This window comes from Sphaerodactylus townsendi, linkage group LG06 (assembly GCF_021028975.2).
Source record: "Sphaerodactylus townsendi isolate TG3544 linkage group LG06, MPM_Stown_v2.3, whole genome shotgun sequence".
Classification (NCBI taxonomy): domain Eukaryota; kingdom Metazoa; phylum Chordata; class Lepidosauria; order Squamata; family Sphaerodactylidae; genus Sphaerodactylus; species Sphaerodactylus townsendi.
In genome coordinates, this window is record NC_059430.1 from 87983554 (window position 1) to 87995778 (window position 12225).

Below are 12225 nucleotides of genomic sequence, written 5' to 3' on the forward strand. Positions count from 1 at the left end.
TTATCCTGATGATACCACCCAGGTTTGGTGAAGTTTCATTCAAGGGGTCCAAAGTTATGGACCCTCAAAATGTAGCCCCATCTACTATTAGCTCCCATTGGAAACATTGGGGGATGGGACACCCCTTTTGGGGATCCATCACTTTGGACCCCCTGAACGAAACTTTACCAAACTTGGGTGGTATCATCAGGAGAGTCTCTTGAAAAATCCCTGAAATTTTGGTGCTGCTAGCCTAAAACTGCGCCCCCTGGCGGCCGACAAAGTAAAAACCCTAAAATATTTTTTAAAATATTTTAAATACCTGACTCGCGTGTAAGTCGAGGGGAGCTTTTTCAGCACAAAAATGTGCTGAAAAATTCGACTTATACACGAGTATATACGGCACTTATACCACAGATTTGTTAGTTCAGTTCAGTTGAGCAGTCTTGTAGCCTTTTCGCAGCAGCGAACAGGGCGCTTTGTATAGGGTAGGATGTTCAGAAAATGTAGCTCTGGATTCTGCAGTATTGCAAATACATTGCATTATTACTTTTCATGTTATTGGTAAGTTCGTTTTACTAGAATAATTGGTACAGAGAAGTAGCTAAAGAACTATATAATTACAAATATGTTCTATGCGTTATCCAACTCTGTTCATTCATTTGAATGCAAGTTAATTTTTTCTAGTTGTTGGAGCAATTTATTAAAACAATTTAACATAGTGACAATTTCAGTACAGTGTTATATTGATTTAGTTGCCTTTAGATTGAGCACTGTGTGGCCAGTATTTATTATTTGTTTTACTTGCTTAGGAAATGTGTGTGCTGCCACTCCAGAACCTACTTGAATTTGCTCACAAACACAGCAAGCCAGTAAAGTGAGTCAGTAAACACAGGCCTATAAAAACAAGTCACTAAAAACATATACCAGTAGTGGTACAGCATACAGTATTTTTGGTGATAAACTAGTAAGTGTTTGCAGACTTGTTTATAGTTCTCTGCTCATGGTCATTCAAATAGATTAAAGACACAGTTCCAGCCAAAGGGCTCAGGCAGCTGGGAATGGTGCCGCCACTGTGTCACCTTCTGAAGGCTTCCAGCTGACGTGGTAAGGCAGCAAGGCTCCGGAAAACCCCAGTCGCATCACTGTTTTGTGTGGTGTAACTCTGAGGGCCCTGCATTGCCATTCCTGGCACCAAAGGCAACTAAGCTTGGCTGCACCCCCAGGAATGTTCCCTGAAGGCCCCCAGCTGCACTGGCATCCTCTGGGATGCCAACGCAGCTCTGAGAGCCAGCTTCCTTTCTGGGTTGGGCACCACCGAGGTCTGGAGTGCCTACCCGCTTTCCAGTTTGCCCACCCATCCAGTTCATTTGCATTAGGCCATGTAGGATTCTGCATCGACCAGGGACTTCCTTTTCGCTTCCTCTCCATGCTGCGTGGATACCCTCTGGAGGTGGCGTGGGAGCAGTGCTGTCACAGCCCTCTGGATTGGGCTGTAAGTATAGGTTCCCACTTGTACTTCAGTTACTTTCTAAAGAAAATTATGTAATAGATGTTTGGCTATATTAACAGTTTTGAGGAGAATACCCATTGTATATTTCATTTAGAGAACATTGATTAAAAATGCTATATGATTTCTTACTTAATAGGTAATTTGAGCATGAAATACATCTAGCTGCTTTAAGCTGACAGCTAAAATTAATAATTGCATGCATAAATTGAAATAAAAAGTTGATTTCAGATTATGGAGTTCTTGTTTCTGCGCATATAAAAATACATTGTTTATGTATGTGTACCATCAAGTCACAGCTCACTTATGGCAACTCAGTAAGGTTTTCAAGAAGTGGTTTGCTATTGCCTGCCTCTGCCTGGGCTGAGAGACTTCTGAGAAAACTATGACTTGTCCAGGGTCACTCAGCAAGCTTCAGATGGAGGAGTGGGGAATTGAACCAGATTAGAGACCAGATTAGAGAGCACTAATTACTGCACCATATTGACTTTCATATAAATACATTACTTGTGGCATAAACAACTTTTTAAAACAAATTATAATAGTGTGGGCAGAACAGAAATCTTTTCATGTCCAGATGTCAGCTCACACCCAAACTCGGCTGACTCCAGTGTGGCCTTGGAGCTGGGATACCTACCTGGTCAAAGGCCCTCAGAGGGAGGGGAAGGCACCAAGTAACATGCTACCTGCATAATGCAGAAGGGAATCTACTGGAACCAGTCAGCAGATGTATGAAAAGGAACACTTGGACCAGGGAAACAGGCGAGGCTGGGGCAGGGACTGTTGGGTGAATGGGGAAGAGGGATGATTGGCTCCTCAAGGGCAGAGGAGGCAAGAAGAAGACTACAAAGGGAAATACAGGCCTATCACAGACAGGCCAAGGAGGAAGGAAGCAGCACAATGCTAGAGAAGCAGATGGAGTACTATTCTGGGGAGAAAAGGAGAGATCTGCAGTGCGCAGTCAGTACTATGCCTTTTCCAGGTCTGTGGCCTAAAGAGCTCCCTTGTGGAAGGCACAACAGCAGGAACATAAGAAAGAGCCTGCCAGATCAGACCAGAGTCCATCTAACCCAGCACTCTGCTACTCACAGTGGCCCACCAGATGCTTTTGGGAGCTCACGTGCAGGATGTGAAAGCAGTGGGCTGCTGCTGCTGCTCCCAAGCCCCTGGTCTGCTTAGGCATTTGCAGTCTCAGATCAAGGAGGATCAAGATTGGTAGCCATAGATCGACTTCTCCATAAATCTGTCCAACCCCCTTTAAAGCTATCCAGGTTAGTGGCCATCACCACCTCCTGTGGCAGCATATTCCAAACGCCAATCACGTGTTGCGTGAAAATTTTTTTTCTTTTATTAGTTCTTCCCCCCAGCATTTTCAATGGATGCCCCCTGGTTCTAGTATTGAGAGAAAGAGAGAAAAAATTATCTCTGTCAACATTTTCTACCCTATGCATAATTTTATAGACTTCAATCATATCCCCCCTCAAACATCTCCTCTCCAAACTAAAGAGTCCCAAACGCTGTAGCCTCTCTTCATAAGGAAGGTGCTCCAGTCCCTCAATCATCCTTGTTGACCTTCTCTGCACTTTTTCTATCTCTTCAATATCCTTTTAGAAATGTGGCATCCAGACCTGAACACAGTATTCCAAGTGCAGTTGCACCATTTCTTTATATAAGGGCATGACAATCTTTGCAGTTTTATTATCAATTCCTTTCCTAATTATCCCCAGCATAGAGTTTGCCTTTTTCACAGCTGCCATGCATTGAGTTGATATTCCCATGGAACTATCAACTAAGACGCCCAAATCCCTTTCCTGGTCTGTGACTGATAGTACTGACCCCTGTAGTGTGTATGTGAAGTTTGGGTTTTTTGCCCCTATGTGCATCACTTTACATTTTGCTACATTGAACTACATTTGCCATTTACACCTTTGCTTCCTGTTTCTCAACCAGTTTTGAATCCATAGGAGGACTTCCCCTCTTATTCCTTGATTGCTGAGCTTTCTCTGGTGAGGAACTTTGTTAAAAGCCTTTTGGAAATCCAAGTGGACAATCCAAGTGGACAATGTCCACTGGTTCCCCCTTATCCACATGCATATTAAAGTGAGAAGATCAGCAATTTCATGCTTGAGCTCCTTAAGAACTCTTGGATGAATGCAATCTGGACCAGGGGATTTGGTAGAAGGGGTGCTTACATTTCATAAAGTGGAAGGAAATATTCATGTTTGCTAAGTAGGGAGTAATATATTCATAATCTAAAATCATAATGAATTACAGGGTTTAGGACAAAAATAATTGAGCTGAGCTCAGTGAATTGTCCAGGATAGTTTTGTTGAAGGGAGGATCTAGATCCAAACTGCTGTAATGACTGGGTAGTCTCCGATGAAGAGTATCAAGATCATAATAATAAATATAGTACATGATCTGTTGTGCTATACTTAAAGTGCTTGGCCTCAAAAAGGCAGATAGATTTCTCTACAGTTCTTGCTATAGATAGAAAAGCCATTTAACCCAGTGTATTTGATAATGGAACTTATGTTTGACAGTGGATCATGGATTTTTACCATTGGAGCTGTGTTCTGACATATTTGAACTATATTGACACTTTGTTTTAAATTTGATTCTTAGAATAAAAAGTCAATTAAGTAACATTTTATTAAGTATTTTTGTTTTTGTGCAGCCTTTACTTTTAATTTTTTTAACTGTAAAAAACCTTGTCCTTGAAAATATGAAATATTGCTGTTGAGCTCAGAAATATAGAGCAGAAAATCTACTGTTAACATATTAAAAAGTGGTGTCCACAGAAGATGGTAAAAAGGGGAAAAATAGTCTTTTAAATAAATTTCTAGGAAAGAAACAGCTACATTTGCTGATGTAGCTTGTCAGCATATGCAACTGAAATCTAGTAGATTTACTCATCATGCTACAACTCAATTAAAGGCTATATATTAAATTATACTATTTTATATAGTAGAATTCATTCTTTTGAGGGAGTGATGTCTGCTTCCATCATATCTGATTCAAGTTCTATATGAGGGTGACATTTAACAGTACTTCAGTATGTCTCAAAATAAATCATTAACAGGAAAAGGAAACTGTTTTAAGCTGCCTTTTGTGCACATCAGAAGTTAGCAGTTCTATTGAAAATAAATCTGGGTGATACTTGAGTGTTTATACTATTCAAATATTATGCTTAACTTCATGAAATATGTTAATAAATTTTATGATATACATTGATAATAGAGTGTGTGCTACTGTGTATGTAATCTCTTTTGTGCTTAGCTTTAGAGGATTTCAGAGGCAAATCCTTTCCTTCCCATAACTGAAGGCCAAATCACACAGGTGAAAGAGACCTGTGATGCAGAAGGAATGTATTTTTGAGGGACTGCTCAGAGGAGTGTGCTGCCTTCCCCAAGTCTTTTTCATTCAGTATATTCTACTATTCTACTTGAAATTGGAAACAGTGGGGAACTCTTTTTGATTTAATTAACTGCTCAATCCCAGTCTTAAATGTGACAGACATTTGCATTCTGTAGTGGAACATTTTTAATGCTGCTCTCAGTTTCAACTTTAATTTTTTTTAATAGGGCTGCACAAGCTGGCTTCTAATCTAACATGAATTTTATAGACTTAGGGGATAGTATCTTTCTGCTTGTGATATACAGATATTGAAAAACCAAGTTAAATTTATTGTTTTTCTAAAAAGTACAAGATAAAAAACACGTAGGTAGACACTATTAAGCATGGAGAACTATAGAAATAGTTGCTGCTTGGAATGAAGCACAAATTGTGATAGTGGCTTGTGAAAATACAAATACTACAACTTTACCGTTATCTAAATGTTGTGATCACTAAGGAAACTTTCTTCACATGTAGAATTCACATTTGATTTAACATATTTTCTTGGCATTTAAGAAAGTATTAACTGAAATTATATCAAATTTAAAATGATTTGCTCTCACCATTTTCTTTAGAGACCCTTATTGTAATTCAGATAGGCACAGTGAAAATAGGACAATTTTCCTAATTCTATCCAAAAAGGATCATTGTGAAAATAGGATAATTATACACTGATACTGTATGATACAATTATATATATTGAGTCTTCTAGAAAAAGGTGGGGTATAAATGTAATGTAGTGTAATAAAAATGATGTTTATAATATGTATTAATTATATGTTGATGAAGTAATGCTGGCTTCAAATCCAGACAATCTATTACCAGAATTGCAAAGAACATTCCAATAACATTTGTTACTATATTATGAAATATATTATATAAATCACATGTTATGATTTATTCAACATATTTTGTACAATAGTCATAAACCTGACTTTAATCTTCCCTTTGAAAACTGGATATAGAAGGTATTGCTATAAGCTTGTCAAATAAGAAACTTGTTATACTAGATAATGTCAGGCCGTAATTGATTCTGCATGTGGGTAGAACTGGCAGATTGTCAATCAATTTAATTGTCCCTAATTTGTGAGGCAAAGTAATATTCCAGTACTCCTGGGTGAAATCTTTATAATAGGCTCTCTATGAGTGCAGCACCTATTAGAAATTAAGGCTGTGCCCATCACTGTTGTTCGTTACATAATATTTGTTGATGAGCTCATCTCTGAAGCGGCTGCTAAGTTATTACTGTTTATCATCGTACTGTGCCCTGATTGTATATAAGTTTTCTCTTTATGCCAATAAAGGTTGTGATTGATTGAAGTAATATATGTTTAACCCTAATAGAACAATGGAAACATTAATATCTACAAACATGTTATCAACTTAATTTTGGATAAGTGTTTTACAGATTACATTTTAAAAAAAACAGGACAAGAGATACTAAAATTTAATTTCCCATTACTTAAATTGAGATTCCCCCTTCCCCATTCATCTCCAGGTTCTAGCAGAAATATGAAGAAATGGAAATAGGGATCTGTGGAAATTGTGAAATGCTATTGTTAAGCAAATCACTCAACTTAAATTGCGGGGTGTGTTCATTTGCTAAATTGAGAAGATTGCGATCGCTTCTTGTACTGATGCTGTGTTAATCTGGTAAAATCAGATACAGTATAAAAACAGGCACATTTTGAAAGGAATGTGGCATTTCAGAGTTCAGCATGAAGTTCTCTTGCATGTGATTTTGTGTGATCCATAATGGACATCTACTGCTTGTATAAATTTTAATTAATTGATTGGGGTACAGATCTGACTGGTAGAATTACTGTATTTTATAGAAAGTTTAAAGATTAATTATAACATTAGGTTGTTTACTTGAAGACTGCTATCAAAAGGAGGGAAATTTAAAAACATAGAAATATATTGTCTGTGTTAATTTTCTAGTATAAACACTATTGCCAATAAGCATTTTAATATAGAATATGGTATCCTTCCTTCCAACTTGCAGTCAGACTTTGGTAAAGGTTGAGGTCATTTAATACCAAATGGAAAAAAGATGTCAGGCTACATGACACTCTTGCAGATTGTACCGTAGTTCTCAGTTTGAATCACCGATTAGTATACTGCCCCAAACCTTGATTTTGTACATTTGTACTTTGCCATTTCTGTACGAATAGTGGTTTTGTGCAGTACTCTTGTGCCCTGTAAAATCACTGTAAACCAAGCTGTGCCAAGGGTTGGAACCAACTGACCGAACAGAGTAACTGAGTAACAGGAATCAGCTTGAAGACCAGGGTTTACAAATAAGTCGCTGCACATATGAGAAAAGAGACTTCTTTCTTTCTCTCTTTAACAACTCAATTTCCAGGTCCTTCAAGTAGTTTTAAGGTATCTAAAAGTTTGTATCCCTATTTAAATAAAATCTGGTTGGCCTTGGAATCAGTCCAGTTGATTTATCTATCTAGATTACTTTACTGCTTCCATGTAGCAATGATCTGTTTGACTTGATAACTATATTGCTTTGTTTAATACTGGCAACGTAATTCCTTCTAGTAGTGCCATTCACTAAGCCACCAAAATGGGGACATCCATATTAAAGAGGCTGATTTCATACCTGACCAAATCTCAGTTCAAGGGTTAGCTGTTTTGCTCTAAAGTTGTTGGGAAAAATCTCCCAAATATTTTATTGCCCCTCTTCAGAGAAAAATCTCGCAAAGGTTTATTGCCCCTCCTCATATACTCCAACAAGTTCTTATCTTACATATCAGTTTGAAGTGTAAATGACACTCATTATAAAGCATATATAACCATAATTATAAGAGGAGAAGTTAACCATTGCTTTGTTGGATTTGCTGGATTTTTCTGACTCCCTTCTCCCTGCAGGAGATTTTCAGAGTGAAACATTGTTACAGGACAAGCTTCAGAGGTTACCGAGGGGGTCACTGGATTAGCCACTAGCCAGGACAGCCAGTGCCCACCCTGATGCCTGGAGACGAGGGTGACTCCACCAATGTAGAGCCCCCTTCTCCCCAACCAGAGTGATCCTCTGAGACCATAGAGGACAAGAATCCTTGTCAGCATCAGTGGAAAATAAGGAGAATACGGAGCTGAGCAATGGGAATGAGAACCACAGTGCTCAGACTGCATAGATGGGGGGAGTGGTGGGGTGACTGGTGATGCTACAGAAAGTGGGAATGGGAGCTCAAATGGGCTGATGCTGTAGTCTCTGTCTCCTTGACACATCCCAGGGCCCTTTCCCCTGATGTTCACGGTGAATGTTGTGGACCACCTCCATGCCCTGACCTTCATGAAATGAACTGTGGTGGCCAGGTCATTTGCCCTGTGAACACTGGGTGTCTTGAAGTCCCCAGGATCAGTGACTGAGGGTGAGCCCATACAGCAGATGAACTTGATGTTTTCAGATGGCAGGAGGTAGGGTCTGAAGTGAGCTTCGTCCCCTGAAGCCAGGTAGTGTGGCTGCTGGGGCCTGAGCAATGCTGGGAATTTTATCCCCTTGTCAGGGCTCACACTGGCTCAACCTCTTTCCTCCTGTCATCCATGTGGTCAGCAATTGAGTGAGAATGTCTGGAGAGCTGGTGAAAGTGGAGGGAAGACTTCATCAGGGGTCAGAAGTGGATCAAAGGGCTGATAGCGTCTGTGACAGCAGCTGCCAGACATCTGGAGGGATTGCTCATTGTTGCCAGTGATGTTGAGGAGGGACAGGTGCATGTCAGAAGGGTACTGGAGGACCTGTTGAAGGCACTTTGAGCCCCCTCTCTATGCTTTGATGGCCTCTTCAGTCTGCCACCAGCAGAGTTAGAATGGGGGTTGGCACAGGTGCAATCTTGGCAAAGTGGGCAAACATCTGTATAGTGTGGCTGCCAGTGAGCAGAGGGCATGCTCTAATGTATGTTGCCTATGACATCACCCCCTTTGCCTTCTAGGGTTTGGGCACCATTTGCTTGATGTTGGGACACAGCTTGGGTTGCCATTGGGCAATGCTTGGGCCCTTGCACCATGGTCATATGCTGAGGGTCTTGAGACAGAAATTGGTCCCTTTAAGGAAGGGGGTGTGTGTGCTGCTGACAGTGAGCAAGCCTCCCTGTTCCCACCCCTCTCTTCCCCAGGACTGTGAAGGGCACTTGGCTGAGCCCCTGTGCCTAGTGACCCTGAGTGGTTTTGGCTATCCTGTCCATCAAAGCCCCAAAGTCTTCACATCACCTCAGTGGTGTGATTGCTGGGAATGCTAACATGTTTGTGACCAAAGAAAGCCTTGAAACTCCACTATTTTCCAGCTGGTCATTGTGTTACCAAACCCTTTGGGAACCAAGCTATAGGCACCATAGTTGCGCCGTGGCTGGCCACTGCAGTTCAGAAGAAATCAGGATCTATAGTTGAAGTTTTGTGTCTCTGTTAAATTTTTTGTTCATGTTTTAGCAAAGTCCAGAAATGTTATTGGGAGTGGGCAGTTGGCATTGTTTGTTCTTTAATACTTTCCATATATATTGATAGCTATGAGGACGTTATCTTCGGGGGAGGGCGGTCTATAAGTTTAACTATTAAATACATACATACATACATACATACATACATACATACATACATACATACATACATACATACATACATACATACATACATACATACATACACAAACATTCTTGAGTTCTTGAGGGAAGTACAGCACAAAAATTGTGTAAACAGATACTATCACATTAGAGTTATTTTAACCCCTACAGGTAACTACAGTAAGGTTGTTATTTGATCAATGGACTGGTCAGATACTGTAAAATAATAGTACAGCATTTAAAGCATGAAGTTATTAAAGAGAAAACAGTAACTGCTGCTTTCTGGAAGAATCATCTCCTCCCAGGAATGTTACAAAACTCTATGCCCAGATCACATTAAGACCTCTTCTCTAAACAGCAGGTTTTCTTCCTGGTAGTCTTGATTTCTGGTACTATTGATCTGTGTGAAATTGCTTGCAAGTCTTCTCATTCCACCTCTTACCAGGACCTCTGCGCTCCTATCCAGTCTCAAACAAACATTCCTGGTTGACTTCCAGCAGCCATCTAGACATTTTTGCCCTCTTAGCTAAGCCTTTCCATGGCACTGTTCTCAATGGCATTCTCCATTTCTCCTCCATTTTCTAGTGAGGAATTCAACTTTTGCTGTTTCTCCCCTGTACCATCTCTGTTTCCATTTGTACTCAAACTGTTCCCTAAAAGCGTTAACTTGACATATCTCCTTTTTAATACTTTTCATTGACTTTCACCTCCCCTCCTTCCTAATTCTCTCCTGCTCCTAGCTGTGGCTGGAATAATCAGGTTTCAGACATTCCTCAAGTGAGAAGCAAACCATTAAAAACAGCTAAAGTATAGAACCTGCTAGTTAAAAGCCTGGATAGAAGAAATATTTTGGCATAGCGTCTAAAGAAGTATAAGGTAGGCGTTGTGTTGTGAGTCACCTTGCCAGGGCTGAGAATCAAAGTTCTCCAGTCATTGCAAAAGATAGGCAGCTGTTTACTCAGTGACATTCTTGAATTTGTGGAATATTTAACAGAATTTGATCAAATTCAGATAATAATGATCAAGTGATAGTATGACAAAAAGCTGACTGCTATTCTGATTCTAAAACTATAAGGTTATGCATACCTACTTATTTATATTTTACCTTAGGATGTGATAGTAAAATTGTGCCTCTTTCTCTTTGCAGGCTAAAATGACTACTGTATAAATGTCATAGCATAAATGGCGTCCAAAGTGACAGATGCTATAGTCTGGTACCAGAAGAAGGTAAGGGTGGTTTTTTAAAGTAAAAAGTATGTTTCAGGTTGGTTTTGTTGTTAAGTTACCTATTATTTGCTGGTGCTCCCTCTCCCCATGTGTTTTTACTTCTCACTTATACCCTCATGAGTTGTATTTCTTTCAACCTCAGAGAAAGGAATCTCTAACTATTTGGTGAGGAGGAATCTGCTTTGGGTTTAGTCTTCTTGGTGTGTGGATAATGAGTAGCTTTTTAAGATTAAAAAAGATGGTAGACAATCCGGCAGATCTGTTCTTAAAGCAGAGAGGACCACTTAAGTCTACTGGAGGATGGCATAAGGGTGGAAACTTTGGAAAGCTTTAGTCCATTGATAGTACTGGACTAAATGGATCAGTTGGCAGTTAATTTGTTGCCATCACAAATGCATTACTGTGCTTTTACATATCAGTATCTCAGATGCAGCTTTCCTCTGCCCCCGTTCTCCTCTTTTGCTGCCCCTGCTGGCTGCTTGTGTGAAACCTCATCTTCCCTTTATGAATATGTAGTAACTGCAGTTCTACATCAAATGTATTTATTGGTCAGGTTCAATTAGAAGCAGATGTGCTGCTACTCTTCACTTTATTGTCATCAGATGTGTGCAGACGTGGAGATACATGACATTTTGACTAAAAAATTCCCAAAGGATCCTGGGGACTTCAGAATGACTTGACTCCTTGTCCATTGCAAATTATTTGAAAACATTCATCACATTGTCAGTGTTAGGGTGAGAACTGCTAGAATAGATGTGAAAAAAATACTTTGTTTAGTTGCTTGTCATTTAAAACAAAAATAGCAATTTAGTTGTTATACCAAGCACATTTTTATTCCTTCTGTTAGTTATGAAAAGACACCATTGCTAAAACAAGACATTTAGTATGAGGGCCACATTGTATATAGTACAAATATTTGTGGGCTGAAAAAAATAGTTTTAAATGAATGAATAAAATAAATGCACGATTAAGTTTTACTTGGATTTTTTTTGTAATCAACAAGATATACTTAAAAATTAGAGATAAGTGACAATTACAAAGAAACAATATATGCTTAAACTGAAAATGTGATATATAATGATTGAAATGATATTTTTTTTAAAAAGGAACCCCCTTAGCGTTTTTGTGTATTTATAACTCCACCTTAACACTATATTAAATAACTCCCTCCTAAAATGTCACTGGGGATTTTGTATGTGTATTTGGGCATAAAGCTTTGTTGAATTTCTGAATCTCTTAGAATCTCTCTTCACAACCTATCAGCTGTGCCAGGGCTTTTGTATTGCCATTTGTTTATCATTTTCTGTGACTGTTTTATATTGTTTTAAATCTATTTTTAGGCAGTTGCGGGTTGTTTCAGATTGTAGACTTTTGTTTTAGATCTGTTCTTGATTATTATGGTTTTTATAACTGTGTGAGAAGGAAATAGTTTGAAAACTAAAAAATCTTGATCCAGACATCTGTGAGTTCTTATGGAAGTGAACATTTCCATTTTCCTTCTTTCTTTTTAATGTTTTGCTCTCAGATAGATGATGCCCATGCCCTGTT

General features: G+C 39.1%; 1 protein-coding gene across 5 annotated transcripts in view; it reads left to right on the forward strand.

Annotated features, from left to right (window-relative positions):
* PHTF2 (putative homeodomain transcription factor 2) overlaps positions 1-12225 on the forward strand; it is a 100931-nt gene that overhangs the window by 13025 nt on the left and 75681 nt on the right. For all 5 annotated transcript variants that reach the window (XM_048499460.1, XM_048499461.1, XM_048499458.1 and 2 more), the window contains exon 2: positions 10598-10677. In XM_048499460.1, the coding sequence (XP_048355417.1) occupies positions 10633-10677 (45 nt within the window). In that variant the 5' untranslated portion in view covers positions 10598-10632. The remainder of the gene's footprint in view (positions 1-10597; positions 10678-12225) is intronic.